The following is a 17,391-nucleotide window of genomic DNA, read 5'->3' on the forward strand; positions in this document are numbered from 1 at the left end:
ATTGTTTGACTCCTCGTTCAGCTGGCTTGCCTTTAGCAAACTTGGAATGTGAGCAAAACAAGCTTGGAAATGTCTGTTCAGAGATCCACTGCCACTGAGTGGGAATTACATGGCATTTAGACAACAGGAGTCCAGAGCCACACTCCTGGAAATCCCTCAGCTGTCACCTAGCTTGAGGAGGTGGCTCTATTTTGTGTAAGATCGTTACTTTACTTCAACCATATATGCTTATGACTCAGTCTGAGCACAGTCCAAACCATGTTTCCTTTATCCAAACCACTGGAGGCTTTTTGTAACAGGTGTTCTTAGAACATAGAGAACAGGTACTGACATGACCTGCTGCTGCCCCTTGTTTCTTCTCCCTGCCTTGCAAAAGCTTATACTCACTTCACTTGTTGGGAAGGTTGAAACTTGTATTTCCTACCTCCTGACAGACTGCAGGATGATCCAGGTGGATAGATTCCACCTTCCCTATTAATAATAAAAGTATCTGAGATTCTTTAACAGCGTGATTGCTGCTCTAATGCTTCAGTTTGTCATGAGAAAGAAAGTTACACCGTATGTCTTGGGAACTATTATGTATTTTGTAATGGCCAATTGGCAGATAAAATCCAGAAACAGGTTATAAATGGTGTTGGGATTAGATTCCTCCTTCTACATGAACATCCCTCTTTACTGTTGGTTTCAACACAAACTGAAGACACTTGGACATTCTTCAGAAGTATGGTCAGTCTTCATATCACATCTACTGTTTGGTCTCTGTTTCGATCTGAGTTTCCTGAGATTCTTCAGCTTCTGAAAGTTTTTCATCATCTAAAATTCAATAGGACTGTTAGTCAAACATGCTTGGCGGTACTTACAGACTGCATTGCAGAGCACTTAAATACTTTATGTTGATTGCCTTAAATGTGTAGTTGATTGTCTTATTACACAAAATGCTGAATTCAAATTGAAACAAAATCCTTCAAAGCTTAAGGGTTTTGTCTGCAAAAGCTACTGCAGGAAACATGGGGTAAACCCTACAGCATCAATGCAAGCAAAAAGTACCAAATTTAAATCACATCCTTTCACTTTGACTATTAATGGTTTATTTACTTCAAACTGAAGCTGTGCTGTCCACTGAACTGTTACTTTTTTCACAAAATCCTAGAACTGAAAGGTAATCTATACATTCATACGTATTTTAGAGACCAATACTTAAGTGTTAGTAGCACATAACAACATCCCTCTGCTAAAATGCACCTAGGATTAGCAGTTTATTCTGCTTAAGTAGATCTAGACAGCCTCAATGAAAATCTGCTCTGATAGCCATGTATGTATTTAATCAGGTCACGCTCAAAGGCTATACCAATGATTCCATCTTTGAAAGACATGGCAAATACTCAGCAAATATTACTTGAAACAATACCATCCATATTAGAGAATGAAAAGTAAATGCTGATTTGAAAATATTAAGTGTTTGTATGACAAAAGATGAGTATGACTCAATTCCTGACTTTAGCTCTTGTGTATGCTAGTTTTAGTCCCTCCTCTATTACAGACTCGCTGTCTGAGCAACTCATTTTGCTTTCCTGTATTCCAATTTCTCTTTAGCAAAGCCTCAAACAATACCACAATGGCAGTGACACATTCATAACCACCGAAACTGGAATTACACAAACAAGTTTGGAAGTATGCCCAAGAATACTTTCCTGTAAGAAATACTTTTTCTGTTTAAAAACAGAAACAACCTCAAATTGTCATTCTCCACCCTCACGTTTTAAATAAATTTGTTGTCTACAACAGACTAATCTGAAGCTAGTCATGAAATGACACAGTGGCCAGTTTGTAGGAGAAAAAAATCTCAGAGCAGTCTCAGGCTCTGGGCTACTACTGGAAAAAACTTGCCGCTGATTCAAGAGGTCTCCAACCTCAGCTGCACACATCTGGCCACTGCTGGAAGCTGCGAGTCCTTTTGATCTGCTGAAACCCACCCCAGTTATAGATAAAATACCCAAGAACACCACTTACTCTCCAGGGTTTGCTGAAGTTCATGGATGGTGCTCAGGAGAACATGAAACTGCTTTCTTCTCAGTTCCAACTGGAATGATAAAAATACGTATTTTAGGAAACAGAGCACAGACAGCACATAGCAGATTCTCCATTCATTATGTTCCTAATAATTTATTATCTAACAATCTCTATGAAAAACCTACCTTATCTTCAACATTCTCTTTAATGTGAGAAAGATGTTGCAGTTCTTTCCCCAAAGCTTCCAGCTGCCTGGAAAGAAATTGTTGCAGTATTTTTAAAAAGTTCTGTAAAGTTCTTGCAAAATAGATATGAAGTAAATAAAGAAAAAAGAACCATTAAATAAACAGCATAGCTAAACAAAGCCTAACAAATGAAGTGACACAGAGATAAGGCCCCTTCACATAGATGTTAAATTACAGAAAACACAGTCTTCAAGCCGGGATGCTTAGTGATAGGACAAGAGGTGACGGTTTTAAACTTAAACAGGGGAAGTTCAGGTTAGATATAAGGAAGAAGCTCTTTACTGTGAGGGGGGTGAGGCACTGGAATGGGCTGCTCAGAGAAGTGGTAAATGCTCCGTCCCTGGCAGTGTTCAAGGCCAGGTTGGACAGAGCCCTGGGTGACATCGTTTAGTGTGAGATGTCCCTGCCCATGGCAGGGGGTTGGACCTGGATGATCTTAACGTCCTTTCCAACCCTAACCATTCTGTGGTTCTGTAACAGCTGTATACAGGGCATTTGGGCTGTTAACAATTCAGTCCTGCTACAAACATGGTATTTACAATACAATACATACAATGAAAGTTAAAAGTGGGTTACATTAAACACCCATGGCATTTTCATAGGTTTTGCTACTTCACAGATTTTTTCATGTTGACATAAGATTAAATAAAAACACAGCATCAACCTGGAGAACATATCTGATAAACATACATACCCAACATACAAACACAACAACTGACCACACACAGTCAAGTACGTTATCTCTGACAACGGCCTGACCAGACAGGCAACATGTAGACTTTACAGCAAGCATATGTAGAATAATCTATGTTTTTGATGGAATTACATGCTATAACTTATGCCTTACAGCACAGAATTTAACACTGTGATCCATATAAATACTCACTTCCTTCTCAAATGCCAGGTTTTAATTTAATTGCTTGCCTCTGGCATCAGGAGATAAAGGAAACATGCAATACCTGTAATCTCCATTATTATTGAAGTATATTATCTTTCAACATCTCTTGGGATCTTCCTGCAAGCATTTCTGGTCTCACTTGGACCCACCACATCCAATCCTTTTTGAGGTAGGGCAAAGACTAATAGGTATAATAATGTACACCAGCTTTCATATGAGGACACAGCATCATCTCAAACTCAAATGTCCTGTTTGGTCCTTCTAATTTCCCTCTAATGCCTACCACAATTGATGCTTGGTGCAATGAAAACAATGTGTTTCTTTAAAGGTGAAGTGGACTGAAGATGTTCATCCTTGATCAGCAGACAGAAATATGTTAAGGCCCAGAAAGGAAATAAAGCTTTTTCTGAAGCACTGAGAACTCCTGCAACTGGTCTGGGCAGGGAACCACAGCAAGGCCTCCAGTCCTAAGAAACTCATGATGGTTGGGAAACAGTTTAGTGCTACCTGAGGGGGTTGTCTTCTTTTGAGCCACTACACTTGGTACCTTGAAGGGAATGCCTGGAAGAGGGCTGGGTGTGACATTATCCTTTCCTTTAATGGAAACATACCAACAGCTTATAAGCTTATACAGTGGTTTTACTAGTTTCTGAAAGGCTTCCATTTGGCCAAATGTTGCTGTTTACACCGTGCTGTCAGGTATAAGCAGACTGTGAGAAGACATGCAATTTTTCTTCCAGTAACATCCAAGCTAGATCTCGAATTTTACTTTCCACTCCAGAGAATCTCTGCCTAGCCTTCTCATTTCTGTATCTCCTTTTCTAAGACTTGGTGTCTTGTCTTGGTCCTTTTATGGACCAAGCAGCTCTTCTGATACTGCATCTAATTACACTGTGGGCACTGCCATTTAGTAGTTCTGCTCCTGTTACTTCCTGAATTGGCTCTTGTGTATTACTTGTGACTAAGCTCATAACAGCTTTTCTTCCTTTGTGCTGTACGACTAGTTGTCCAAGAAACAGTCCCTTTATAAGCATAAAGTATTTTTGCGAACTTTGTTCTATTGTGCCATATAACCTGTAAAGGCTATAAATGTAACTCCTGTAATAAACCATGACATTTCTCCTCACAAAAGGTTTTATCGAGTTTTTTTAGTGATTAAGAGTCCACAAGAAGTGTGACATTGTCAGCGAGGCTTCCTGAATTCTGATGTAAGGGTGATTCTTCTTGGTTAACAGTCTCATTTTCTGTATGCTTTCCTCAAACTGGAGAGAAAGGAAGCCTTCTAATTGAAGCACTGAATGAAAACTTATCTGATTCCTGTATTTAAAGTCTATTCATTTGGAGAGGTGAGTTAAAGCTAAAATACCTAATGAACCAAGGCTCCTTTAAAAATGTTCCATTCTGTAACCAGGCCCTATTTCCCCATCTGTAAAATGAAGGATCATACTATATTATAGTTACAGTCTATGTTTTTGACTCCAGATATGAAGGACGAAGGGCATACACTGTGGCTGCTCTTCCAGAGGACTACACTGTTTTTTCTAACCATAATACACTCTGGTAAGTAGATTATAAAGTTAAGTTTAAGAAGAGACAAAATACTCAATTTACTATCTGGACCTTACCATCATTTCTAGCTTTGCTTAAAAAACTTATAATTGGATGTGTTAAAACAAAATTAGAACAACCTCTCTAAACCTAAACCTGGCATCCTCTAAGAAGAAAGTATCATCACTTAGGTATTTCAGTTCTTATTTGATTTATTGAAAACCCTCAATTCTGTAATGCTTTATTATGAAGCCTCACTTGATAAATGGCACATGCTGCCTAATGAAGCAGTCATGCCTCATAAGAGCTGCCTGTAATAATTGAAGTTGTAATAAAATCAAGGCACACAAAAACCACACACAAGAAAGGAATGTGTGAAATACTCTCAGTGGCTTTATACCTAGAAACATCTTATTTTTAGGGTAATATAATAAAAAAGTCTTCCTTTTGCCATTAAAGATCATGGAATGTGAAAAGACAGCATCCCTCTGCAATTTCACTGGAAATGGGCAACAGGATAGGCAAAAGCTGTGCTTAAATGACAGCAGTAACACTACGCTGCATCTGTAATCAGATTGAGAACAAACTCAAAGATGCAGTAAGTTCTGGAATGTTTCTGGGCCTTGAAGTTAAACAGATTATCTCCTCACAAATGACCCAAAAGCACAGATAGTAATCCAAATCCCACAGTGACACAAGCAATACTGTAAGTTACATGCAAGACTAGTTGGACAACAGGTAGGTCTAACCTGCATGCCAGAGCAGGTTATACTGTGGTACACCACGCAATCATTTATAACCGGGCATGCAGGAACAACTACTACAAGGAAAACAAAAAAAAACCTAAAAGCTTTCTCCCTGCTTTGTCTTGTACGTTAGGCATTTTGGGTGTCTACTGATTCCTTCGCTGGCACACTTTACAGCACTTCCCCACTATCTCTCTTTTCAGAGTAGTCCATTCCTGGTAAACTAACATTAGATGTCCATTCACCTCTGAGTTCACTTACTCGCTTTAGCAATGGAAACATCTCAAATACAGAATGACCAGCAACATATCTGAGCCTATGCAAGAGGGAGATTAATGAAAGAAAGATGATGAGGGCACAATTTTAAAACAAACGCCAAGTTTTTCTTGTGTCACAAGAAATTACATAAAAGTGAGGAAAGGTCAAACTGAAACCAAGGAATGTCAACTATGGTTACTTTCAACTTACTGGCTTATTATAATTTAATGTAGTTTCACACTTACTTCAGTGTTTCATGTCTGTCTGGATGGTGCTGTATGACTTTAGCCAATGCATCATATTCTGAAAGAAATTTAAATTGTTATCTAAATAATGCTTAAAGTATTGATTCAAGAACCAAAACTCAGGTACCACAGAATGGTGCAGATTTTTTTCTCCTTCCTGAAAAACTATTTTAACATTCTTCCAATTTGTAATAACACCTTACATATGTAAGAAAAGTACCTGCAAATATACATATACAAAAATGTACATAATTTATACCATAACATCTCATTACATCAAAGGAGATTTTAAATAAACTACAAATATGACTGTAGGCCATTATCTACTCAATCAGACTTACCCAGTACTAGTGATTAGTAAAGGATGTGGCCAGAAAACACCTTTAGGTAGCTCTGCATTGCTGCACACTTGGTCATTTGTATGACCAAAGCATTGGTTTTAGATACAGTCTAACTTATGTGTACAGAAAATGGTGCTGATGTTACACATAGACATTTTTCTAAGAACTTTAAATGTTCTTAGAAATGTTCTCATGCTGTCATGAGAAGCAACAGTATTTTTTTTACACATTAAGAACAGTATTATAGTTACACGGGCAAATAACATAGCCATTTCCTGATAGTAAGATAGTACATATGCCAACCACCTCATTCACATGGCAAAATCTGTGCTGCAGGCTGGTCAGAACATATCAGAAAGCAAACACTTTGGACCTGTGTTTGTGAAGACGTAAGAGTTCTACATTCCTACTGGTTAAAGTTCTTTTAATTTCCAGTTGAGTCTAAAATTATCCACAAAATTGATCAGTTGTGTTTAAAACGTTTCATCTGTTATACTCCTAAACATTCTCATTTAGCATTTTGATCATGTCAATAAAAAAACAAATTCTTCTCTTCCATTGCTAAACTTTTGATAAAACTACTACAGGGAAATGCTTTAAGTTTCTATTGAAATTATCAGCATATACTTTTAAGAGTAGGGAAAAAATACACCCCTCATAACAGGTTCAGTGAGGATATAAACAGTGTTGCTGGGTGTGTAACTGGCACCACTGTCTCTGTGTATAGTCCTTTGTACTTTGTAAAACTGGGAACCTGTTTTCCAATACAATGTATGTGAAAAGCCAACCAAACCCTGAAACTGCCCAGTGTATAAAAGCAGGTACTGCTCCTTACCCTGGCGGTTTTTTCGAATCCTTTTTGCTTGCAGGATTTGCTTTTTGCATTCAGAAATCTTCTCATGTGCTGCAGCTATGCTATTTTCTTAAAGGAATAAAGAAAGTACCCAGAGTTATACTTACATCAAACAATACATGTAAACAAGTTATTCTGCTAAATCATATAGAGATATAGAGCTAATTGTGGCATAGTTGCCTGCCAGCTTTATCAGCTTCAAAACTACACACATTTCAATAGGTTTAAAAAACCTCTTTATTTGTATTGCAGCAAGACCAGTAGAGGTCATGAAGATGATCAGGGGCTGAAGCATCTCTCACATGAGGACAGGCTGAGAAAATTGGAGCTGTCCAGCCTGGAGAAGAGAAACTGTGTGGAGACCTCATAGCAGGCTTCCAGTACCTGAAGGGAGCCAACAAGCATGCTGGAGAAGGGACTATTCTCATCAGGGACTGTAGTGATAGGACAAGGGGTAATGGGTTTAAACTTATACAGGTGAGATTTAGATTGGATGTAAGGAAGAAGTTCTTTACTATAAGGCTACTGAGGTGCTGGCACAGGGTGTCCAAAGAAACTGTGGCTGCCCCATCCCTGGCAGTGTTCAAGGCCAGGTTGGACACATGGGCTTGGAGCAACCTGCTCTAGTGGAAGGTGTCCCTGCCCATGGCAGGGGTTGGAAATGGATGAGCTTTAAGGCCCCTTCCAACCCAAACCATTCTGTGATTCTGTGTGATTCTTTTTTTATATATTGATAAGATGCTTACAGCGTACGTATGAGTGCTCCCTATTAAGAAAAAAACCCTAAACCAGTCATGTATGCATTATGCTCACAAAATGTTCATGAAAGAACAACTGTAAAGCAGAAAACAGTTATATTTTATCACTTTACCTATGTCCTTATAGATTTTTTCATAGTTTTCCATTTCTCTCAGGTTCATATCGTACACCAGAAGAGTTTTTCCCATTGAAAATTCACACTGGGATAAAGTACTCAGCATTCGTTGGTACTGGGTATATCTGAAAACAGACAAGATGTTAATTTGTATGTATTCATTATTCATTTATTAAATATTTATTAAGCTATTTATTAAGCTATTTATTCCTAAGCAGCATGGCCCCCTACCTTTACAGAACAAGAAAACAAACCCTCATATAGCAGAAGGGAAGTTAAACATTTAACAATTATTAACCAAAGAAAATATTTCAAGAAGTCAATGTTTATTTCTTTACAAGTTTAGAAACACGGCACCCATTAACACCACCAGTCTGTCCTTGTAGCTGTAAAGTGACTGTTACAGCAAGGAGCAGATTGATCCAGGGGTTGTAAAGTTCCCAGCTTGGGCTGGCTCTGTGACCACCAGGATTAGTATTTTAATAATGCACTGCTTCTCTGTACACACAATCACTATACTGAGCTCTCTGGGAATTTATATCCAGTGCTAGTAGAGATCCACAGCAGAACAGCACGTTATCACTCATCCAGTGCCACTTTAGGCTGGTTTGGGGGTTTTTGGTATTCAAACATGAAAGAGAACCACAGCAGCAGAATACCAACAGCACTCCCTTCCCTGACAGAACGACTGCAGAACTGCCAACTAAGATACCCGAGTCACAGTCCTGTTATAATAAAGAGCAGGGCTCCCAGACAACAAATCCTGAGGGCACTGGAGCGGTTCTCGCAGATTAGATGATACAGCCCTGCAGCCTTCAGTGATTTCTGACCTGGCTCGAGTCCTCATCTCCTACCACGGGGCTCGGCGTTTGCACTGGAAGCACCACAGAGCCATTGTGAACAGCACATGTATACGTTTTAACACGGATCTTTTCCTAACGGATCAAGCCCAGTTTTCTGCTGAAACGCAAGCTAATCGGTTCCAAGGCTAAAACAAACAAACAGAAAACAGAAAACAAATACCCTTCCTCTTGAGATCCAGAATTACACCACTTAATGAAACTCTTCACCAACAAATTGATCCGCCTGTCGTCACCAGCACCATCGCCATCGATCAGAAGTCGCTTGCGGATAACTTCATCTGAGGGGAAAAAAAACCTCGTTTAATGTCTCACGCTATGGCAGCCGCATCCCCGAGCCGAGCGCGAGTTCCATCCCGGGCCCTCAGGGAACGATTCCCGGGGCTGAACAGGGAGGGTCCGCTCAAGAGCAGGCGCCGCAGGGCCGGAGCGCGCTGCTGAGGGACCCGGGCGGACAGGCCTGGGGGTGGGGGGCGCCCAAGGCCTGAGAGTGCCCCGGCATGAAGGGCCCCGGAGCGGAGCTGCGGGGCCGGGCTCAGGATGGAGACCAGCCTACGGGGTGAGAGGCCGGGGGGCCGCAGGGAGAGGCCTGAGGCCAGGGACTCGGGAGCCGTTCCCTGGCGGGCGGGCGAGAAAGCCGGGACTGTGGGGCGAAAGACGAGGCGGGCCCGGCGCTGAGGGGAGCGGAGCGGGCGGGGGTCGGGGCCGAAGCCGGGGCCGGAGCCGGGGCGCGGGAAGGGAGGGAGTTAGGAAGGAAGGAGTGGAGGGAGGTCTCACCGTCGGTCACGGCCCCCATGGCGGCGAGTGCCGGAGCCGACGGGGCGGCGGCAGCAGCGAGTGAGGTCAGCTTCCCACAATGCAGCCGGCGAGAGCGGCGGCCATGGAGGGGGAGGCGGTGGCAGCGGCTGGGGCCTGAGCCGGCTGTCGGCAGACGCGCGGGCCGGCGGCGGCTGCCGCGGGGAGGGCCGGCGGGCGAGGCCTGCGCCCCGCGTGGAACCGGCCCCCTGGCGAGGAGCGGCCCCGCCAGGTGAGGGGCCGACGGGGGAGGGAAGCGGCGGTCCCCGCGCCCGCAGCCAGGCTCCACCTCCCCGCCCCCGCCACCGCGCCCCCGGCCCCGCCGCCCCCCCGCCCGGGCCGCCCCGCCATGCCCCCAGCACATGCTCCCTCGCCCTTCGACGCGCCGTGGCGGGGTGGCCGCCGGGCCGGGGTGCCCCTTTCGCCACGGTCCTGCCTCCCAGTGTCCTCCCGGGGCCGCTGTTACCATCGCCCTTGGCTGCCCCCTTCTCCCCTCAGAGGGCTCCTGCGTGGCCTGGGGGCTGTGGATCGCATGGTGGAGCAGATGGATGGTCCTCCTGTGGTGCCCAGCACTGAGGTGATGGCGCCTCAGGGGTGGTAGGACCCACCATGGTGGCCGGACGGTCCCTGTGTCTTGAGTGAGCGGGAATAGCAGCCCCTTTGTGCCTGCTCCCTGGTAAGGGTGCAGAGGACGTGCTCATGGTGCAGGCATGAGGGAGCAGGTTGGCCTCTCCTGGGCTGCCCTTCAGCTCATCACTGAAGGGAGACAAGCAGCAGGGCCCATGGTGTAAAATACATCATTATTCTGGTATTTTCCTGGCAAGTTTTGCTGTCACCAGTGGATAAGAACAAAAGTTGTTTCTTCCGACCCTGAAAGCTAAGCTGGCACTGGAAAAAAGGCTAGAGGTGTCTGGAGAAAAGAGGTATTAAGTGTTACTGATACTAAGTGTTGAATTTTAGGCTTTTGGTCCACAGACTTTGACACTTGGGCAGTGCTAAAGCTGGCAATGTTACTGTAGTATATATCATGGTACATGAGACATACATCCAGAGCCTGACACCCTCTTACTCTCTTTTCATTATGGTTTGTACATGACTTGTTCTGCTCAGCACTTCGAACTGACAGTTTTAGGGTGGTGGGGAAAATGAGGGTAAGAAAAGAACAAAGTGAATGTGTGCTGTGATCTGTGCTTCCCAGGTTTTAGAGCTGGGAGTGATTATAAGGTGCTTTTTTTGTTCTGGATGGCGGTAAATACGGATTTGTAGATTGTTTCAAGCCAGTGCTTTGTTGTCAATAAGCAACTGGTGAGGTTCTTTGGAAGGTGCTATTGGGAAAGCATTACAGAGAATGGTCATTAAAATTCTGCCTTAACTCTTGGGAATAAAGAGGTTCCAGCATAGAAAACCTGGATAAGTGATTTCTGCTCTTGAATTTCTTTATGTATTATTTTGTGATTTGTGAGTGATATAATGCATGTGGAAACCTAACTCTCTATTCAGTTATACAAAGTTTGGGCTGAAGAACAGGTCATGAATTCATGAGCTATGTAAGCACTATTAAAAATGCTCACTTTTATGAATTCTGAATTTATTGCCATTTAATATAGTTGGTTTGACAAAAACTTTTGTTTTTTTTAAGGCTTTGATCACTATGATCCAGCCCTAGTATTTTGCCAAAGGGTGACAAGAAGACCTAGCTGAACTTCTCTTTACAGTGCGCTTTTTTGCTGCTTTTCCCTCTTCACCCGCTGATTACCTCTTGGAAGTCTTAAGCATCTAGAAGCATCCAGTCCTAATGACTGGATGAAAAACTTACTGTTTTTCTTGCCCGTCTTTGAGCTCTTTCTGTTTTCTAAACCTTTTCCATTTCTACCACAGATAGACCATGATCTGAACTGTAGACTATTGCAAGTGAAAATCCACAGTTGTTTATTTAATTGTGTTAGAATACTTTTGTGCTCTTTTCTATCATTTAATCCAATAGAATCTTTTCTCCCTTTTTGTTCATCATACCAGTGTTAAGATAGTCTTATTAAACTCTCTACAAAGATAGTCCTTGAGTAATTAATATAGAATAAAGCAGTACATATGATTAGTTAATAATATCTAATGAATTTTTTGCCATTCTTGTCTTCATGTGTGTTACTAATTACAAGATTCTTGCAAATTCTCTGTCCTGGGTCTGCAGTTCTTAAGAACAATTTTGAGAACAAAGCCATTATTTTTCTTTTCAAGACAGGGCTTTATGGCATCTTCAGTGTTCATTAACTTCTCTCCTTATTATTGGCAGATAAATCACCAAGAAACTAAGGCTATGTATTGATGTAATAGCCTGTTCTATTCCCTGCTCTATTTTGCCATTTTAAATATCCATGAGATATTTGTGCCCAGGAAGCCAGGTCCAGCTTGCTGGGTTTCTCTATGCACTTGGGTATTTGTTATGTATTTGGAGTCTTCTTTCCATTTGCTCCAAGTGGAGCTCCCCATCTTGTATGAAACTCCCCTTGTTTCACATGTGTGGAGTGTGTGTTGTGCTGGGCTGTATACCGGCATGTTTTTCCCATTAATTCAGTGTCATGTATAATCTGGATCTCTGGAGCAGGCTTGACCTACTCTTACTTATTTGTCCTTCATCAGTTCTTGTATTCTGTGCAGGCTCAGACTTTTATATAATCCTTCAACTGCCTAGCAGAAAAACTGAGTAGCATTGAACCTTCTTAGGGCATCAGTATTGGAGAGTCATGCAGTAATGTCTTGCACAGGGCATAGCAAGGGTAGAGCTGTGCCAGCTCTTTAGGAATAAGTACCTGTGTGTGCAGGCTTACAACCAAGCTAAATGTGATGTCGTTTTCCCTCTTCCCTTGAATTCCTTTATGTGTGCCGTATGGTAAGACCCTGAAGCAGCTTATACATAATAATTTGTTGCACACCTGTCCTTGTCAAAAGTGTTAAATGATCCTCTGTAACGTTTCCAGGTGACTCTGGATATGGGAAGTATAAGCTAGGTAAGTTTAGTACTGCAAGATGATACATGTGTGTGGAACTGGCTCAGATTTTTCATTACTGCCCTTTCTATTTTGCTGGAAAAAATGGCTTTTAAGTACACCTTTTTATTGAGGAAATCTGTTACAGTTGGAGTTTTCTTTCCTAAAAAGTAAATAACCTACGGGAGTCAAAGTTTAAAGTGACTTTATACCGCCTTCCCTTTTCTTTAACTCTGTATATATGGGTTTTTTTACAGCTGTAGAAAAAGTTAAAAGGAAAGAAGCTTTTTATAGTATTCCAGGCTCTAATGAGCTATGATTTTAGGGCTGAGAAAACAGCTTTAACTATTGATGAGGTGGATTTCAAATATTTTTCCTAAGCCTCCCTAATAATTTATGAGGTGGTTTTAGATTCCAGGTTTTCTTCGTGTTGAATAACTTGTAAATCAGACTGGTGTGTGGCACTAAATCTTACAGAGATCTAAGTATAGTAGGTCAGAAACTACAAGATATTTTTATCCAGTCCAACCTATATTCTTGACAGAAAGCCATACCAAATCTATTTAGTGAGACCTATTTTCTGTAAGCCTATGTTTCGGGTTTCTTTTTACCACCATCATTTATTTCTTTGATTGTATACTATGATTTTGGGCAAGACCAAATCAAGCTGGTGTCACCCTGCTGTCCTGTTCTAAATCATGTTGGAGTGTTGGGTTTTCTTTGCAGCCTTCTTTAGCCTCACTTACTGAAAACTAACATCAGTGTTTCAAGAGCTTGTCATCTTATCCTGTAAAAATTCTTAAGACACTTGTGGTCTGGTTCTGCAGATTTTAAAACACTCACTTTTGGCAGATAAACCTGAAATATTTCAATTGAGTGATAGGGGCAAAGAAGTCGTAGGGTTTCTATTTTACTTTTAGACACTCAGCCATGTGGTTCTTAGCCTTGTAAAAAGCTTTCCTAACATGGACCCTTGTGTTTCTGCAGAGCTAGCACATTTTCATAGAATTACAACATAACGAGAGGAGGGAGAGTGCAAATACTTGTTGTGACTGTAGTGACAAGAGCAGTAATTTAAAAATGCAACATTTTATTAGGGGACCAGTAATCAATTTTTCTGTCTACTGCCTGTGTTACCAAGACTGATTAAATGGACTGTTAATACCGTACTTTAGAAAGCAGATAGTAATGGCACCACAAGTTGTGGGCTACAGGATCGTGTTTGTTTCTTGTTTTTTGCTTTGTAACTGGAAGAAGCCTGTAAAATTCCAGCATTTTTCAAAAGAGCACTTTGTAAAATGCAAGTCCTGGAAATATTTTGTTTATTGGAAAGACATTTCATTACTACTTTTCTCATGAAGGGAGACAAAAGCTTATCTTAGTCTTAAAAAATAGTGCTGCATGGACCGTTTAGATAATTCTTCCTAAGGGCTCTGTCTCTTGGTTAATCTCCATTTTAGAGGTGGCATTCTGATGTTGACCTTTTCCAGCTATCTTCACAGGAATTATGCAACAGCTTTCTACATCTCATACCCGGATCCTACTGAATATTTATGAAGCTTGAAGATCAATTATTGTACATTCTGTCGCTAACTTACTAAAGCTTGTCAAACTCAAGGTGAAACTACAGGATACTGGAAATTTAGGTACTCAGTATAGAAAACTGAGCTTACAGGTTGGTGGGATGTGCCCAGCAAATGGAAGCACGACTTGCTTCTGTGTCCAGCGGTGCTTTAACTTAACCAGATGGTTGAAGTGGCACACCGGGTTATGATAGATATTGCCAGTGGCTTGGTAGGTTTCCGCTTGGCAAGAAAGTCAAGGTGTTTTAGCAGGTATCTCATGAAACTGATGCAAGACAGATTAGATGGTCAGATAGTTCTTCTAAGATGGTTAACACCATAGGCTTCAGCTGCCTGTGCAGTGCCTTGGAGATCCCACACAGTGTCTGTATGCTGGGATTGAAAATGACTGTCAGGTAATTTTAGTCTGTGTTTTTGTGTGTTTTGTGAGGAAGCAGCCATTTATCCTTGCGGAATGATTTTTGGCAGCATTAGTCAGTTATCTAGTAGCCTCCTAGTTTGTTGGCAGGATGTTTTCAATGTGGCTTTATTTTACTTTTCTGAAGAAAAAAAAAGCGCATGTTTTTCTTTTTCCTTCCCCAATCCTTCCATTTATGGGTTTGGAGTATTTACATTGTGCCCTGAAGATCATCAGTGGTGTGCCAGAGTTTTCAGAGGAAGAGGTGGATGTTGAATGAGGTTTTAACACTGACTAAGAAGAAGAATTCATCTGTGTTGGCATCAGGCCAGATGGTAAATGTTTGTACTTAACTGTGGCTCCAAACATTGGATGAACAATAAGAGAGTTGTGAATATCATATTTACTTGTATCATGTTTAAATAAATAGCTGTTAGTGCTACTGAGGAAACTTTGCACACAGATTACAAAGGAAAACAGGCATTTCCTCCTTTGGAAAGCAGCTCCTGCTCGACTTCAGAGTGGTGTTTTCTGAATCACGTGGCCAGATGCTTTGCCTCGGCTAAGCAAGCTGAATCAGAGCTATTGCGTAGCCTCTCAGTCAGCTTTTCAAAGTTTAATACAAGTTGGTTGGTTCAGTTTGTTTTGAGCTATTATTTTTGTTAAAAAGCAATCCAAATCCATAAAAGAAGATGTGGAAATCTTACAAGGCTTTGAGCTTGACTGTGTCTTGGAGGGATGTTGAAAGAAACACTTCTATCTCAGCAGATAAAGGAAGAAAATATCAGTTCTATGTCTATAAACTCGTTTCTCATTTTAGATTTGGTTTATATTTTGCTTTGGGTTATTTTGTGGCTTATTTTTGTTTCATAGAGTAACTCTGTCAGTGGGTAGTGTTTAAGCATGGCTACCATTTACATTTCCAAAAAAACATGGTACGCTGAAGCATGTTCTCATCCACTGATTTGTAAGTGAGTTACAAGCCTGAGCAGTGAAATACTAGTAACTGGAGGCATGGTCACATGCTTTGAGATGCCTGCTCAGGTTTAGGTTTTAGCATGTTGTATGTTGAATGAAAACAGTGAACTTCATTTCTCACTGTTATGAGAAGGTAACTTGTCTTTTCCAGCAGAGACTCACAGATCCAGGTTATGGCATTTCCTTACCTTTCTCAAGCTGATTGTACCAAAGGGAAGGCTGAAGCCACTGGGGTCATGTTTCCAGGAAGGTGGAGCGGGGCAAATGCTTTAGCATGTGCTGATGTTTCGTTAAAATTATACCCACCAGAGCAGCTTGAGAGAGATGATGAATCTGCACGTTTTCTATGCAGTAGCCAAAATAGGAATGTGCTTAAATCCTGCCTCTGTCGAGGGCTAAGCACCTTTCTCTAGGGAGCATTTTGGATTCACGCTCTCTTGAAATTAGGATCATAAGCCCTTTCTTTCAAAAAGGGAGCAAAGGTCAGTCTTTGCTTTCAAAACCCAGGAGGTGGCAATGGTTCTGGTTCCCCTTTCATCATTAGCGGAGCTGTTATCCGCTACACTGCTCACCACATGTGTGGGAGACTTTAACCCAGCTATCCTCCTTCCTGAGGGGATTAATGCCCATAATTCTTTCCATCAGAGTAAATTTTGTAATCACCAGGCTGTTCATTAGTGTGAGGTGGTGTTGCTGTCAGAAAGACAAGCTGAACACCACAGCATAGCCCAACACAGGAGGTGTTAGATGACCGGGGACTAAGGTGTTTAGGGAAATAATCCATAAAAGCAAATTAGAAGTGCCAAAGAACATAAGGGATAATTTTTGCATTGCAGATCAGATTCTATTCAAAGATGTACAAGTGTCTTCCTGGGGATTTCCAAATTATATTTGCAAGCAGGGATAGAATTTGGACTTTAAAAGTATAGGGAAACAAACAAAAAAAAAAGTGGAATAAAATAATCTGCTTCATGAACTGTTTCAGTGAGTTGCAAAATGTAAGTAGAAAAATTAATGTCAAACAGTGGGAAAAAGAGAAATTTAACACAAAATATGTTATCTATAAAGTGAGGGTATATACCTATTTAGGTATACATGTACATTTTCAGTTGAGGTACAAAAGTGGTTACATGTGCCCAAAACATTAAGCCCAAAATGTTCTTTGAAAACCACCAGAAGTTCTTTTTGGTTGTCTGTTTTTTGCCTTTATTTTAATATAAATTTAAATATTGATTATACAGGGAGAGAATTGAACTAATAAAGGAGGTAAGGCAGATAAATTGGATTTTATAACCTACATGAATAAAGATTGGCTTGTGAGAGATGAGAGTAAAACAAAACCATGCTAATAATAACTACAAGTATGCACCTGTGATTTTATGGTTCGTTCTGTTTTCACTTTAGTTTCATTCCAGTGTCACTTTGGCAGTTATGGGTTGGGGTTTTGGTGGGTTTCTTTCATTTTTGAGATCTGTTTGTGGTTTTTGGTGTGTGTGTGTGTGTGTGTAAAGTTAGGATGGTGTTGAACAGTATCCTGAAATAAAATTGTGTGCATGTATGTTAAAATAAAACAGATGAGATTTCTTTTTCTTTATGTCATGAATTTGAAATTTGATTTTCAAAGTACCTAAATTGCACTTAAGCTGCAGCCACTTTGCCCAGGTTTGGAATAGAAGGATATTTACAGTCAGGTTTTCTGATAAAGCTTTTCTTTCCTGCTGTTATGTGAAAGCCTTTCAGGGACAGGAGCAACTGACTGTGACTGTAGTTTATGTC

At 41.2% G+C, this 17,391-nt stretch overlaps 2 protein-coding genes across 2 annotated transcripts in view; one reads left to right on the plus strand and one right to left on the minus strand.

Annotated features, from left to right (window-relative positions):
* Positions 1-663: 663 nt before the first annotated feature.
* THOC7 (THO complex subunit 7) lies at positions 664-9,875 on the minus strand. Its single transcript, XM_061472902.1, has 8 exons — positions 9,656-9,875; positions 9,042-9,159; positions 8,016-8,143; positions 7,127-7,213; positions 5,951-6,008; positions 2,196-2,262; positions 2,011-2,080; positions 664-813 (listed from the first exon to the last, which is right to left on the minus strand). The coding sequence occupies exons 1-8, from the start codon at positions 9,672-9,674 to the stop codon at positions 746-748; spliced, it is 615 nt and encodes a 204-aa protein (XP_061328886.1). The 5' UTR covers positions 9,675-9,875; the 3' UTR covers positions 664-745.
* ATXN7 (ataxin 7) overlaps positions 9,786-17,391 on the plus strand; it is an 82,114-nt gene continuing 74,508 nt past the window's right edge. Inside the window, exon 1 of the mRNA XM_061472892.1 lies at positions 9,786-9,905. The gene's annotated coding sequence lies outside the window, so the exon portion shown is untranslated. The remainder of the gene's footprint in view (positions 9,906-17,391) is intronic.

The sequence above is a fragment of the Pezoporus flaviventris genome, unplaced genomic scaffold, assembly GCF_033815535.1.
Source record: "Pezoporus flaviventris isolate CSIRO_AGI_PZ_B2104156 unplaced genomic scaffold, CSIRO_AGI_Pfla_v1 ptg000073l, whole genome shotgun sequence".
NCBI lineage: Eukaryota > Metazoa > Chordata > Aves > Psittaciformes > Psittacidae > Pezoporus > Pezoporus flaviventris.